Source organism: Colletotrichum higginsianum, chromosome 2, assembly GCF_001672515.1.
Source record: "Colletotrichum higginsianum IMI 349063 chromosome 2, whole genome shotgun sequence".
NCBI lineage: Eukaryota > Fungi > Ascomycota > Sordariomycetes > Glomerellales > Glomerellaceae > Colletotrichum > Colletotrichum higginsianum.
Genome location: NC_030955.1, coordinates 5,330,876 through 5,345,785, shown reverse-complemented (window position 1 = coordinate 5,345,785; position 14,910 = coordinate 5,330,876). Strand labels below are relative to the sequence as shown.

At 58.9% G+C, this 14,910-nt stretch overlaps 6 protein-coding genes across 6 annotated transcripts; 3 read left to right on the top strand and 3 right to left on the bottom strand.

The window, feature by feature from the left end:
- Positions 1–195: 195 nt before the first annotated feature.
- CH63R_03327 (Tripeptidyl peptidase sed3) lies at positions 196–2,103 on the top strand (the record flags this gene model as incomplete). Its single annotated transcript, XM_018298302.1, has 1 exon — positions 196–2,103. The coding sequence occupies one exon, from the start codon at positions 196–198 to the stop codon at positions 2,101–2,103; it is 1,908 nt and encodes a 635-aa protein (XP_018163118.1).
- Positions 2,104–2,291: 188 nt separating this feature from the next.
- On the bottom strand, positions 2,292–4,007 carry CH63R_03326 (FAD binding domain-containing protein; the record flags this gene model as incomplete). Its single annotated transcript, XM_018298301.1, has 1 exon — positions 2,292–4,007. One exon carries the CDS (start codon positions 4,005–4,007, stop codon positions 2,292–2,294), a length of 1,716 nt encoding a protein of 571 aa, XP_018163117.1.
- Positions 4,008–5,108: 1,101 nt separating this feature from the next.
- CH63R_03325 (Amid-like mitochondrial) lies at positions 5,109–6,374 on the bottom strand (the record flags this gene model as incomplete). The annotated part of the gene is made up of 1 exon (XM_018298300.1): positions 5,109–6,374. The coding sequence occupies one exon, from the start codon at positions 6,372–6,374 to the stop codon at positions 5,109–5,111; it is 1,266 nt and encodes a 421-aa protein (XP_018163116.1).
- Positions 6,375–7,639: 1,265 nt separating this feature from the next.
- Positions 7,640–9,314, top strand: CH63R_03324 (Cystathionine beta-synthase; the record flags this gene model as incomplete). Its single annotated transcript, XM_018298299.1, has 2 exons — positions 7,640–7,905; positions 7,979–9,314. 2 exons carry the CDS (start codon positions 7,640–7,642, stop codon positions 9,312–9,314), a joined length of 1,602 nt encoding a protein of 533 aa, XP_018163115.1.
- A 452-nt stretch (positions 9,315–9,766) lies between these two features.
- CH63R_03323 (Signal recognition particle receptor beta subunit) lies at positions 9,767–10,657 on the bottom strand (the record flags this gene model as incomplete). The annotated part of the gene is made up of 1 exon (XM_018298298.1): positions 9,767–10,657. The coding sequence occupies one exon, from the start codon at positions 10,655–10,657 to the stop codon at positions 9,767–9,769; it is 891 nt and encodes a 296-aa protein (XP_018163114.1).
- Positions 10,658–11,430: 773 nt separating this feature from the next.
- CH63R_03322 (Palmitoyltransferase) lies at positions 11,431–13,883 on the top strand (the record flags this gene model as incomplete). Its single annotated transcript, XM_018298297.1, has 6 exons — positions 11,431–11,688; positions 11,769–12,578; positions 12,626–12,716; positions 12,768–13,032; positions 13,083–13,195; positions 13,246–13,883. 6 exons carry the CDS (start codon positions 11,431–11,433, stop codon positions 13,881–13,883), a joined length of 2,175 nt encoding a protein of 724 aa, XP_018163113.1.
- Between the last annotated feature and the right edge of the window lie 1,027 nt (positions 13,884–14,910).

The following is a 14,910-nucleotide window of genomic DNA, read 5'->3' as shown; positions in this document are numbered from 1 at the left end:
ATAACCATAAGTAATAACACACATCTGTTGCCCTGCATTTCGTCCTGTTTATTTTACCCCATGTGTCGTGGTGGTCCGTTCTTTACTCACTATTCTTTTCTCTTCTGGAAAGGAGTCTATGACTGCCCGGTTTCGATAGTACACACACACCACCCAGAGGATATTGTGCCAGGGGCACAAGCTTGAGCTGCTAGAATGTTGCCTCTCCTGGTTTCGATCATTTCCCTTGCCCTCTCTGTCACCCCTATCCACGCATCGCAGCTTGGCTTAGTACAAGTGGAATATGCGAGAGCGCCGCCATCTCAATGGACACGTTCTCGCCCCGCGGATCCTGACCATCTGTTCAGTCTCTCTATTGCCCTCGACAAGAGCCGCCAGGTAGAGGAGGCGCTCTACAGCGTATCGACACCCGGTCATACCCTTTACGGCAAGCACCTGTCACAAATTGAGGCACAGTTGCTGCTCAACCCGGACAGCGAAGCCCTTGACGCCGTAGTGAGCTGGCTTGTCGAACAAGGAAACGCAGATGCGGCAGCCATCAACATCGACGACCACTGGATCCGGCTCAAGACGACGGTGAGGGATGCCAACATGCTTCTCGATGCGGACTTTGCATGGTTCCAGCATGCGGACAGCGGCAAAGAGGTTTTGAGAACGTTGAAGTACTCACTGCCGCTGGATCTGAAACGCAGCATCTCGTTGATAACCCCCACAACGAGGTTCTGTTCGCATCCCATGATGCATCAAGCGCCTGCATCTTCCCCTCCTGCGGAAGAGCAAATTCCTGGCGGCGAGGAGCTTCGGAAACACAAGAGGTCGCTTGCAGGGTCGAGCCCGAAGCTTCTGTACACGCTGCAGGCGGATGCTGCGCCTCCACCACTGGCCCAGTCTGCCCAAGTCGATCCCACGTGTAACAGAAGCGTCACGCCCAGCTGCATCAGGGCGCTCTACAACGTCCCCGCAGGCTTAACGGCCAGCCCGGCTCGTGGCATCGGGGTCTACGCCTCCCAGAACCAGGTCGCCAAGTTCGCCGATTTCGCCCTCTTCGCCAAGAAAGTTGACCCGCCATCGACTGGTGTAAACTTTTCCTTCCTCAGCATTAACGGCGGGACAATCGATCAGAACCAGAACAAGCTCTCCAACGCCGAGCTGAACTTCGACATTCAGTACACCGCCTCCCTGTCCAACCCGGTCCCCAACGTCGAGCTCTCTGTCGCGGGAGACGGGCCGATCAAGCTGGAGCTGGGAGGCCAGCCGGGAGACACGACGGAGCCTTGGCTCATATGGCTGGACGCCATGCTCAAGCTGCCGGACGACCAGCTCCCGCACACCATCACGACGAGCTTCGGCGAGAACGAACAGTCCCTGCCGGACGGGTACGTCCAGCAGGTCTGCAACCAGTTCGGCGCCCTCGGCGCTCGGGGGGTCACCATGTTCGCCGCGTCGGGCGACTCCGGGCCGGGCAACACGTGCGTCACGAACGACGGCACAAAGAGCACGCGATTCAACGCCGTGTTCCCGGCGTCGTGCCCCTTCGTCACGGGCGTCGGCGGCGTCCGGGGCGTGACGCCGGAGCGCGCGAGCGACTTCTCGAGCGGCGGCTTCTCGGACAAGTTCGCCCGGCCGGCGTACCAAGAGCAGGCCGTCCCGGCGTACCTCAAGAACGCCATCGGAGGCCGGTTCGAGGGCCTGTTCAACGCGTCGGGCCGCGGGTTCCCGGACGTCAGCGCGCAGAGCTTCAACCTCACGTTCGTCAACGAGGGCCAGCTGTCCGGGTTCCAGGGGACGAGCGCCGCGGCGCCGATCTGGGCGGGCATGGTCGGCTCCGTCAACGCGGCGCTCATCCAGGCGGGGAAGCCGCCGATGGGGTTCATCAACCCGTGGCTGTACGGCGCCGGGCTGCAGGCCCTCAACGACGTGGCGGCCGGGCAGTCGGTGGGATGTACCGGGACGACCGGGTTCGGGACGAAGAAGTTCCCGCCCGAGTTCGGGGCCAAGATCGTGCCCAACGCGAGCTGGCCGTCTGTTGCGGGATGGGACGCCGTTTCGGGACTCGGCACGCCTGATATCGGCAAGATGCTGGCGCTGAGGATGGCCATGTGAAGAGAACAGGCGAAGAATGTTGAGCAGCAATAGAAGGCACGGCGTCAGACATGGGGAAGCCCACGAGTTTGACAAGGGCCGAGAGCAGGGAGGATTCATGTTGTACTGCAATTTTACAACTCCATTTTAAAAGGACGTGAAAGAATCGATCTCTCGTCTGCTACCCTACCTACCCATTTCTGTCCCAATCACTTCTTGCTACCAGCCGCTGTGACAGCAAATGGGTTTGCCGTAAAGGTGCCGTTAGGGTCGGCCCTGGCCCTGACCCTCCCAAGTCTGTTATACTTCTCTTGGTCCTCGTAGTACGTCTTCCACACACTCTCGTCGCCCAGGTTCCAGTCCCCGTAGGACCCCCAAAGGACACGTCTGTCCTGCTTGCTGAACGGGCTGCGCGGCCCGATCATGACGGTGTCGTTCTTGTTCTGCCAGTCCTGGGCGTACCGCCTGGACTCCTCGTCCGGGTTGTGGAAGCAGTCCAGCGTCTGGACGACGGACGAGTCCCGCCAGCTGTACGAGGTGCCGTTGCCCCTGTTGGCGAAGAAGCGCGACTCGGCGCCGCCGAAGCACTGGATCTGCACCGAGAGCTTGCAGCGCATGAAGCGCTCAAAGGCCTTCTCGCCGGCGTGACCGCGGAGGTACTGCTCCGGGTTGTAGATGAGGTCGATGCGGTCGACGACGGCGCCGACCCAGTTGTCGCGGCCCAGCGTCGTCGACTTGGTCGCGTAGGTGCGCTTGACGTAGGGGAGGTCGAACTCGCGCGCCCGCGGGAAGAGCCACTGGCCCGTCATGTCGGACATTTCCATGTCGAACTCGCCGAACTGCAGGCTCTCGTTCTCCAGCAGGCCCTTGAGCTCCCGGAACTTGTTGAACCAGGCGTCGACGCGGGCGTCGTACTTGTCGCCCTTGCTGGTCGGGCACCACTGCGCGTAGAGGATGATGGAGGCCGGGAACTTGCCGTTGAGGAGCTTGAGGAACTTGTCCTCCAAGGCGTTCCTGATCTTGTCCTGGACGCGGTCCCAGACGCTGGCGTCGTTGAGCTCCTTGAACAGGGTGGCCATGGGGAACTCTGTGCTGATGACGCTGACGCAGAGGTCGAACCCGCGCGGGAAGGTTGGGTCGTCGGCCATCTCGGCAATGGTGGTGAGCAGCCGGGTGAGGACCTCCTTGGAGTAGATCCACAGTGCTTTGATACCGTGGGGGCCCTTGAAGCCGTTTGGTCCGGCAACGGTGCCGAGGTAGCTCTTGGATCTGTACACCTCGACGATGTAGTGGGTGATGATACCGAAGTTGCCCGGGCTACCGCCGAGGAGGGCGTAGAACAGCTCGGGGTCGTTCAACTTGGTGATGTCCCTGATGACACCGTCGTGGCAGACAAGGCGGATGGTCTTGATGTGGTCGCCGAAGAGGCCGAAGCTGCGACCGAGCTGCCCGTAGCCGCCGGTCTGGCCGTGTCCGCCAACGCCGACGTAGGCGCACTGCCCGGTCGGGACGAAGAGCTTGTTGTGCTTGAGGTACTTGTTGAGGTCCATCATGGTGGTGCTGACGCCGATATAAACAAGGGCTCTGTCGTCGGCGATGGGCTCCTTGGGCCGCAAGACCATCAGGTCCTTGTAGGTGTTGCTGAGGTCGACCTGGATGTTTTTGCCGCCGGTGGAGGAGGCGCCGCTGTACTGGTGGCCGCCGCTCTTGACGGCGACGGCGACCTTGTTCTCGCGGGCCCAGTTGACGGCCCTGATGACGTCCTCGTCATGCTTTGGCCGGACGATGAGGTCCGGGTTCATGTCGTGGTCCTTCTGGTAGGTGGAGGTGGCATACTGCTGGTTGAAGAAGGCGTAGTCCTGCTGTTCGAGCTCGTCGCCGGTGCGAGAGTATTGCATACCCTGAAAGTCTTGAATGCGAGCCATGGCTGCAACTGAGAGTTCTGAAAGGTGTACAGAGTGTAGCGAATCGATGATTTAAGCTATGCCGACTGGGAAGCAACAGTATAGTGAGTGACCTTGAGCACCACGGGAGGAACCGTGGTTTAATAAGTGATTACAGTCCAAGTATGGCCGTTTCTCACATGTCAAGTTCACCGGGCTAGGTTGTGCATGATCATACACAGCCATGTCAGTTGAATACCCGGGCGACTCGGTGTAACAAGCAATATTGGGCGTCTGTAAGCATGAAGCAGCCCACTGGCTTGACGAGAGACAAGCATGGTCAACGAGTCTGACCATCAGCCCCGGCGTGTGGTGACACAAGTCATTCAGCCAGCCTTGGATGGTCCAGATGCAGAGGGAGGAGACCTGGATCTAGCGGAAGCTTCAGGCCTTGATATCATGTCTGATTGCGGCACATTCTTCCGTTGCCCGCAAAGGAGAGCGTGGGCTACGCGTGTGGTCAACCGGGGCGGCTTCCTCGTGGCTTAGGGCTGGACTGAGACATGGCGACCGCATCTGACTATATCTGATCCCCGACATGGCTGAAAACACCCGATGGCGCACCCAGCTCGGCAACCACGCAACTGTAAGTCATGCGTATACCCTCGGGCATGCCGCACTCGCGGAGGCTGGCCAATGTGCTTCTAGAATTGGAAGTTGGAGGTAGCATGTTTTGCCAAGAGCAACGCTTGACATAGTCTGAGTAAGCATCCACATGCGCGAACGTCCTAGGCGCATGGCAATATGAGGATGGTGTTCATCTACATAAGCCGTACATAGTTTTGAATGTGCTTAGGGGAGGGGAGGAAGGAAACTCGCAGCGACAGTCATTGAGCACTGCGAAGTGTTCTACGCGTGGTTGTGATGGGTGACACCTACATCTGATGGAAGTATTCGTGGGGTACGAGATACAAGAGTTGAGAGTTGAAGTGACTCGGGGCCGCGAAAGAAACATGTGAATAAGAAGAGACTGACCGGCTGAATGTATGCAATGACGAATAATGTGAATTAGGTAACAAGTAACAATGATCTCAACAATCCAGCTTACAGACATTCAAGACTTGGCCACGGTGAAGTACTCGCTCACGACTCCTTGGCCCATTGGCTCCCGCTCCAAAGACTACCAGTCGTCCACAACCAATAATCCCTTCCCTTGATCATCCAAACCCCGAAGCTGGGTAGCCGATACCCCATCGCAGCGCCCACGCCTTTGCTCCTCCCGATCGGAACCAGCTGGGTCTCACGGGTGTCCTCAGTGAACAGCCTGTCCTCCGCTGCCGCGGCCTCTGGTCTCTCTGAGGTCAGGAGAAGATCGCGTCTGATGTTGAAGCACAGGACCGGGACGGCGCTCAGGATGTTGTGGACGGCGGGTCTGGCGAAGGAGGACGCGTCGCCGATGGCGTAGACGCGGGCGCCGGCTTTGTCGACGCGAAGAGTCGAGGGATTGGTGTCAACCCTGCGGTCGGGAAGGAGGAGGCTGCCATCGACGAAGTCGGTGTTTGGTCGTGTTCCCGTCGCAGGGATGTAAAGGTCGGCCTCGAGCGTCTTGCCACTGTCGAGGGTGATGGCGGCGTTCTGCACGACTTGACCAACTCCCGCTAAGGCCGGGCTAACAGCCTCGACCCGGACACCCTTGAGGATGGTGACTCCAACTTGGGCGAGGTACTCCTCCGCTTTCTGGGCGATACTCGGGCGAAGGGCAGGGAGAATCTGGGACGCGGCGGTCACGAGTGTGATGGAGGTTTTCGGGTTCTCCAGCTTGGTACTTGCCCAGCCAGCTCGACCATTAAGATGCTCGCCGAGCTCCCCCGCGGTCTCGACTCCTGCCGGGCCCCCGCCGGCGATGACGATGCTCTTGGCTTTTGGCAGATCCTTTCGAAACTCGGCCCAGCTCTGCCTCAGGGTCTCCGCGTCGCGGTTGAGACCGAGGAGAGGCGAAGGCGTCGATGCCCCCGTAGCGATGACTAGGGCATGATAGGTCAAGGTCTCGACGCCATGATCGTTTGCCAAGGCGATGTCCACGGTTCGCTCGACGTGGTTCACCGATGTTGCGGTCCCGTGAACGAACCGGAACGGGGTGGTCTTGGAATACGACGTGAATGCGGTCAAGATGTCGACGAAGAGCTTGTCTTGGGGGAACATATCGTCGGATATCAGCGCCCGAGGACACGCTGGACGACACAGAGCTTGTGTCGAGGGGCTGACGAGAGCGACTTGGTACACGTCATGGTTGGGCAGTTTCGGCAGGACATGTTTAAGGAGGTAATGGGCCGTCGAAACGCCGCCATATGAGCCTCCAAGAATGACGATGTTTCTTTGGGAGGATGGGGTTGTAGGCTCTGCCGCCATTGCTTACTTGGGCCAGTAAGAGAGAAAGTTAAAAGTGAGTCCCAACAGTGCAAAAAAGCTGAGGATCGGGGGAGATGGGTCGATACAGCAATAGGCACGACGGCTGGAAGACATCCAGATCTATATATGTTGATTTGCTACGGACTATTGCGGACGGACGAGCGACGCCAGACGCACTTATATGTGATGATCTGGCGATGGTGGCTTGCAGCAGAAGGATTCGCGGGCGGTATTCGGCCGAACAGCGGACGAATAAGCCGTAAGTAGCATTTTGGCACTAGAAGTTCATCGTGAGGTTGAGTGGCCAGTGAAAACGCCCATAAAATGGTGATGAAATGGTATATTGAACATTTGATTCCCCAGAGTTGTTAGATCCAGGCCCTGCGGGAATCGTAACTCATGCGATGGGGCAACCCCTGGCTGGCTGGGAAAAGTTGAGGTTAAATGTTGCTCATGTCGCCATGTTAGTCAATACGAGATCAATCAATCAAAGTTGACGTCCTGCCGTTGCCGTCTCTCGGCCGAGTTGCGGGAACGGCCGGCCGAGTGCTGCAAAGTCTGAGAGCGCTGCGCACGTAGGTTGTTGTAGTGCGTTGTGAGATGAACCCGGTCAAAGTTGGAGACCCAAAGCGCTGTCAGGACCCGGACACTTTTTTGTCGGCTGAGAAGAGAGAAGGGGGGAAAACCCCCCGAAACCTAGAAGAATGAGGCCACGTGCATGAGCTGAGAGGCAGGACTCGGGGAATGCCGAGGGACAATCCGTAGGCCGTCCAGGTTTTTCGCGGTATGACATAACGGTAACTTGGAAATGGCCCAGGTATTCCAAGAGGGAAGAGGGGCAAAAGTGAAAATTAAACAAAAAAAATCAAAGGCACAGGTGACAGAACCGAATGGGGCGGGATGTTAAGCATGCTACCCTCTGTAAGGGAGACAGATGTAACGGCGCCCAGCACCCGTGCAAGCCATACGGATCGGGGCGGTACAAGGGCGGGTCCCCTGCGGGCGGATATCTTCGGCGTTGGCGGGGTCGTTTTTCTCAATTCTCACACCATCCCACCAAGTGGATTGCGTTTCTCTTTTCCACCAAATCGCCTCTCTCTCCGTCTCCCTCCCTCTCGCTCTACCTTTGCCCTCCCTCTCTACATCACGACCTCCGGGGCTCTTTTTGTCCTCCTTCTTGCATCTTTCTTCTTCAAACACCTCAAGAGTCGCCCACATAACACACACACACACACACACATACATTTCCCACCACCCACACAATCATGGGCGACGTCAAGTCCATCAACGCCACCAGGGTCGCCGTCACCGCCCGGTCGGCCACCGAGCTCATCGGTAACACGCCCCTCGTGCGCCTCAACAAGATCCCCCAGAGCCTGGGCATCGAGGCCGAGATCTACGCAAAGGTCGAGCTCTTCAATGCCGGCGGCAGCGTCAAGGACCGCATCGCCCTGCGCATGATCGAGGAGGCCGAGAGGTCTGGCCGCATCAAGCCCGGCGACACCCTCATCGAGCCCACCAGCGGTAACACGTACGCCGCCCCCTGTTTCTCTCTCCCTGCCTCTTCCGTTCGCAATCGCTGACAGACACCACCACCACCACAGCGGCATTGGCCTGGCCCTCGTCGGCGCCATTAAGGGCTACAAGACCATCATCACTCTCCCCGAAAAGATGTCGGCCGAAAAGGTCTCGGTCCTGCGCGCTCTGGGCGCCACCATCATCCGCACACCCACCCAGGCCGCCTGGGACAGCCCCGAGTCGCACATCGGCGTCGCCCGCCGCCTCGAGAAGGAGATCCCCAACGCCCACATCCTCGACCAGTACGGCAACCTCGACAACCCCCTCGCCCACGAGTTCGGCACCGCCGAGGAGATCTGGGCCCAGACCGGCGGTGCCGTCGACGCCGTCGTCGCCGGCGCAGGCACCGGAGGCACCATCACCGGCATCGCCCGCGGCCTCAAGAAGCACAACAAGAACATCAAGGTCATCGCCGCCGACCCCCACGGCAGCATCCTCGCCGTGCCCGAATCCCTCAACAAGGAGCACGAGAACGAGTCCTACAAGGTCGAGGGCATCGGCTACGACTTCATCCCCGACGTCCTCGACCGCGACCTCGTCGACAAGTGGTACAAGACCGAGGACCGCGAGTCCTTCCAGCTCGCCCGCCGCCTCATCGCCGAGGAGGGCCTGCTCGTCGGCGGCAGCTCCGGCTCCGCCCTGGCCGCAGCCTTCCGCGCCATCAAGGACCTCGGTCTCGGCAAGGGCCACACCGTCGTCGTCGTCCTGCCCGACAGCATCCGCAGCTACCTCTCCAAGTTTGCCGACGACGACTGGCTCGCCGCCAACGACCTCCTCCCCGAGGTCAACGGTCTCGACACCCACGCCACCGCCGGCGCCGACGCCGACAAGCCTAGCAACGGCGGCAGCAAGACCGCCGGCGCCGACCCCTACGAGGGCGCCACCATCCGCGCCCTGCGCCTGAAGCCCGTCATGTCTGTCCCCGCCACGAGCCCGTGCTCCGAGGCCTCCGAGATCATGCGCGACAAGGGCTTCGACCAGCTGCCCGTCCTCTCCGCGACCGGCAACAGGCTCGTCGGTCTCGTGACGCTCGGCAACCTGCTCAGCTACATCTCGTCCGGCCGCGCCACGGGCTCGAGCCCCGTCAGCGACGTCATGTTCGACTTTGGCCGCCTCGACGAGGTTGTCACCGACCCCCGCCAGGCTGGCGAGGGCGCCGGCGACAAGGCCAGGAAGCAGAAGAAGCGCAACTTTGTCGAGATCACCCTCGACACGCCCCTCTCCGTGCTCAGCAAGTTCCTCGAGTGGAACAGCGCCGCCGTCGTCACCGACAAGGCCGACGGCGCCGGCAGCCTGTCCAAGCCCGTGGCCGTCGTCACCAAGGTCGATCTGCTCACCTGGGTCGTGAACAAGAAGGCCTGATTCACTGGGGGTTGTTCCTTCTTTTCTCCCGCTATTTCTCCTTTCAATTTCAAACAGAAAAGAGTCAACGAGAAGGAGTTTGATTATTATAAATAGAGCTTTGAGTATTTTAAAAGAAGACACAGAGAGAGAGAAAGAGAGAGGCAGCAAGACTATACTAGGGAAGACGGTAGCCTCGGCATCGGCGTTCGGAAAGCGGGCATGGCAGTGGGTGGCAGGGACGAATCTTGGGTCCCATCAACTGACCTCGGTTGGCGGCATTTGCTTGGAAATCTTGGGACGGGGTAGACTCAACGTCTACATAGAGCGAACACGGTCGGATCTGTTCCTACAAGGATAGAATTATCACACATCACAATATTTTGCGCATCTCAACCGGCGTCCCACTCGTTAACAGAACCTCATTATGTGCCTTTTTATTACCTATCATCGTTGACCCCTGCTGCCACGGGTTATACCCGCTGCGCAATCCAAGACCACCACTTGTCCGGGCCCGAGCCGCTTCCCGTAACGTTGCCCGCGATGACGTCGACATCAACGTCGAACTCGCGCAGCTGGTCAAATGTAAACTTCTCCGTGCCGTATGCGCCCAGCCAGTCGTCGTGCTCCTCGGAGCCGATGTCGTCGATGCCGACTCCCGAGTCGAGCAGGCCCTTGCTGCGCGACGAGCGTATCCGGGTGATCTCGGCCTCGAGGTTCGTCTTGACCAGCGCGGCCGGCAGCGCCGTGAAAAGATCCGTCTTGTTGGCGGCGACGAGCACGGGGATGGGCGCGGGGGGCTTGGACGACTTGCTCGAGGAGGCGCGCTTCTGCAGACCGAGGAGAACGTCGTAGAGGTAGGCGGCGGTGGGCGCGAGGACCTCGTTCTCGCCGATGGCGGCGGCGTCGACCAGAAACAAGATGGCCTTGAGCTTGGACTTGTCCGAGGCGGCGCCGGCGAGCTTGGCCATCGCGTGGTTGCGCAGCTTGCCGTGGCCCGGGGTGTCAACGAGGAGGAACTTGGTGTGGGTGCCCGAGGTGTCATCGTGGTTGCGGAAGCTCTGGGCCGTCTTGCTGTCGCGCGAGGCTGTCAGCTCGACTGTCTGGGGCCGTTGGCTCGTGTGCGTGGATGCGGGGGCGTCGCCGCGCTCGAAAAGGGTGAGCAAGGCTGTCTTGCCGGCGCCGGCGGGGCCCAGGAGGAGGACCGAAGGGAGGGTCGTGTAGGGCGTCGACTTGATCAGGATGTAGTGCAGGAGGATGGGAAAGAGCAGGACGATGGCGGCGCCGATAAGGATGACGGGCGCCGAGGGGGTCATGATGAGCTCGAAGAACTCCGTCAAGGAGCCGCTCATCTTGTCGGCCATGGTCGCAGATGGTCGAGTCGCGTGCTGTTCGGAAGAGCTCGCAGAGGAGTGTGTAGCTTGGTGAGTGATGGGTTTGGTCCCCTGTGGTGGGATGATACCCTGCGAATGAGCGACCGGGGCGGGGAGGGGGTGTCTGGTTTGGCGATGTTGAGTCGTGGCCGTTGACAGATTTCCAGAAGAAATCGCCAATGTAGCTCCGTCAGTGGAGACTGACGCGAGCACAAGTGGAGTTCTCTTCACACGTCAGTCTCTTCAGCCACAACAGATCCACTTTAACAGACGAGGCTGAGGTGTCCGAAGAATCCGAGCTAGCCTAGGGTTTTCGTGCCAAGCTTTGGGGTGTTAACCCTGTTGTAGCCAATCACGGATAAACCGGCAGACAGTAGCGGGCCCATCTTTGTCAGCTCAGCCTCGCTAGTCCGATTTAGGGGGTAGAGGGTCGCGGCGATCCCCTAACGTCGAATTCCCCAGTCTTCGACCGTTTGCCGAGCGTGAAAGCTGACGACCACGCAATTTCGCCCACTTGGCTCTCGGCGTCTTTTCCGTCTTTTCGGCCGTGGTTCTCTCTCGTCGCCCTTTTTTCCCTCTCTAATTGTCTCTCTCCCCTTGTACCTCTCGTTTGGACCGTCTTTTAAGCAATGCGACGCTAGGCTCGAAACCCCAAGTTTAATCTTCCGAGAACACCCTTCCTTCGTCGTCATTGCTTCTATACTCGACTCGTCCACCTCGAACGCGACACGGTTACACCGCTTGGTTTGCGACCGCCGATACCGATGGACAAGTCTGCCACGCCGGGCAGCGCTGCCGCCCCCTCCGTGGCCCCGAACCAGCCAGCCAACAAAACGAGCGCCGCCGCGCCCACGCTGAATAATGAGCTAGAGATGGGTAACATCGGCGGCGATGCGCCGAGCGCGGAAAACGACATAATGCAGATTGCAAGAGTGGGAGACGTACCGGCCATGGAGAAGCTCTTCGAGTCGGGAGAATACGATGCGACATACACTGACGACGAAGGCATCACACCCTTGCATGTACGTGGCCGTCTTGCAGCCATGCAACCCTCTCTAGACGACACGTGCTTTGATCACATGGGACTAACGACCTTTATTAGTGGGCGGCGATAAACAACCAGTATGCCATGAGCAAGTTCCTCATTGACAATGGCGCCGAGATCAACAAAAAGGGAGGAGAATCCGTCGCGACACCTCTTCAATGGGCCGCTCAGAGATGCCACTACTACACCGTCAATCTCCTCCTTCAACATGGCGCCGACCCCCTCATCACCGATGCCCAGGGCTACAATACCCTCCACATCTCCACCTTCAACGGCAACACCCTCCTGCTGGTCCTCCTCCTCCACCAGGGCATCCCAGTCGACGTGCTCGATAGCTACGGGCACACGGCGCTCATGTGGTCGGCCTACAAGGGATTCCCGCAGTGCGTCGACCTCTTCCTCCGCTGGGGCGCCAGCGTCCACACCACCGACGAGCAAGGGTTTACCGCGTTGCACTGGGCACTGGTCAAGGGCTCGCCCGCGTGCATACAGAAGCTGCTCGAGTACGGAGCCGACCGGTTCGCCAAAACGTCCACCGGCAAGACCCCAGCCGGCACGGCAAAGGAACTCAACACGACGGGCGCGTGGCACAGGGCCCTGAAGGAGTGCGGATACGACGAGGACGGACAGCCGATTGAGCCACAGTTCCCGGGTGCGCGCTTCCTCCGCCAGGATAAGAGGGGCTTCGTCACCAAGTTCCTGTTCCTGTGGCCTTTCCTGCTGGTTTGGTCCATGATCACGATACTGGCGAGCATGCCCGTGTATGCCGGCTTGTTCTTCTCATTGGCCATTGGATACGCCATGCAATGGTGCGCCCAACAAGTCATCGAGTTCGCGCCGCCCGATATGAGACATTTCCACAGAACCGTAGGTTGCCGTGTCGTTGACACTGAGATCTCTGCTGACAAGACTAGCCCTGGCTGGCCGGCATCTTTGCCGCTTCACTGTTCTGGGTCTCCCTGAGATGGCTGACTACTATCTTGCCCGGTACAACGGGCTCGTCAGGTATGATTCGATAGCCTCGGACGTGTCCTGATTGCCGCTGACCCGACGTAGACACTACCGGACCTCACTGGTGGTTGAACCTGGCCTTGGGAGCTCTCCTCGGACTCTGTGGCTACTTTTACAGCGCCGCCATGCGATACGATCCGGGATTCGTCCCCAAGATGAACGGCATTGCCGAGCAAAAGACTGTCATCGACGAGCTCCTGAAGCAGTGGAAGTTTGACGAGACCAACTTTTGCGTCACCTGCATGATCCGGACACCGCTGCGCAGCAAGCACTGCAAGCGCTGCCAGAAGTGTGTCGCCAAACACGATCAGTGAGTCGGCATGTGCCCTTCTCCGCGAACAAAGTTGACCGAAATACTAGCCACTGCCCATGGGTCTACAACTGCATCGGTGTAAACAACCACCGTCACTTCTTCTTGTACCTCATCAGCCTGACTTTGGGCATTATCGTCTACGACTTCCTCGTCTACTACTGTACGTGATATTCCCCTCATGCTCCGACTGTAGCGCTAATGCCCTGTCAGACTTTTCCAACATCTCGGACAAGGCTTCGGATAGCTGCAACTTCCTCAGTCCTGGTCTTTGCAAAGTCGTCAACGCCGACGAATACACGGCGATCACCACCGTCTGGGCCACTCTGCAGCTTACCTGGGTTGGCATGCTTCTGTTTGTGCAGTTTGTCCAGGTCTCCCGAGCCATGACGACCTACGAGAACATGTTTGGCGTCCAAGACGGCTCCCTCACCTCGGCCTTCACATCGACCGGAACGCCCCTGGACCCGAACCACCCGTCCCTTGCCGCCCCCGAGGCGGCCGGTAGTCACGGCCATGCCCACGGCCACAAGCACAAGGGTGGACTCCTGCAGCGGTGGTCCCGCCTCCTGGGTGTTGACCCATTCATCGAGACCATCCGTGGCCGCGGTGCCGCGACCCAGAACAAGCGGAGGAAGAAGAACCCGTACTCCAACGGCTGCATGGCCAACTGCCGCGACTTCTGGTGCGACCCCGCGCCTACGTTCGGCCGGCGCGAGAACGGCTCCGCCGTGCTGGCGGGCGAGCCCGTCAACTACACGGCCATGTACGAGAGCCCAAGCCTGATGAACATGGGCAGAGGAAGGAGAAGGGCGGGCGGCTACGAGTCCGTAGCTGCCGAGGAGGTGTAATAGAGAAGAGAGAGAGCCTTTTTGTTTTCGATGATGACAATGATGGTCGGTTGAGATGATTATGGGGGGAGATTCGTCAAGAAGGGGGTGTTTTTTTGTTTTGAGAAACGACTTGCTATGGAGCAGAGATTACGACAAGGCGAGATGACGTTTCAGAGTCCCCCCCCACGAATAGAAAAGAGCGGCGCAAACGGGGAGAGAGAGAGAGACAGACCAAGACCGGCCGGCTGCATGGCTCGCGATGTATTAATTTGGGTATGTGTAGAAGTATGGCCGTGGCTGGTGTTTTTGAGGAATGTGAGCTTCTTTTCTCCATGTACTATACGCGCGAGGCTTCAGAACTTGGACGCTTTGTGTATTTGTGTCCATACCCAACAGAAGATGTTCCATCTGATTACAGCCGCAGGGCCGCCCGAGAGGAGACCGATAGTCCCGATACCTCAACGTCATACGGTGGTGATCTGATGACGCCGGATGCTCTCTGCCAACATGGTTCAGTCCCTGCATGTCTTGATGGGATGGATGGGCGATTGTGTTGGCAGCCTCTCTTAGGTACAACTTCTGGCCGTACTGCGCTTTCTCGACGAACGAGATCACGACAACCGGGTGAGTTCCAAGTTCAAATTCTGGAAGGTAAGCAAGTGGACATCTTTCCGCTAACAAGACCCAGGGGTGAAGGTGCCAGAGGCATGGCAGTCGCGGAGGATTTAGACATCCGACACGATACTGCAATTTGCCCCAGTAAGAGTATCACGGCATGTGCGAGGCACCCATCACCTCGGGTGCCAATCTACAAACTCAGTCGACAACAGGGGTTACCAACGCTAGTGTACATGTAAGGCAAGAGGCTCCTTCTTACTCTTCCAAGGGTTCGCTTGAGTATCTGGCATTCAGGATAGAAGGAACTCCATATCCTGTGCCGCCCCCCGCGTCTTTCACGCCCTCCACCCCCCATGATGCCTTCCCCTGAGCAGACGACAACTCCTTCCGCAGTCATTCCTGTGATGTAATCGTCGTCCTGAAGTGT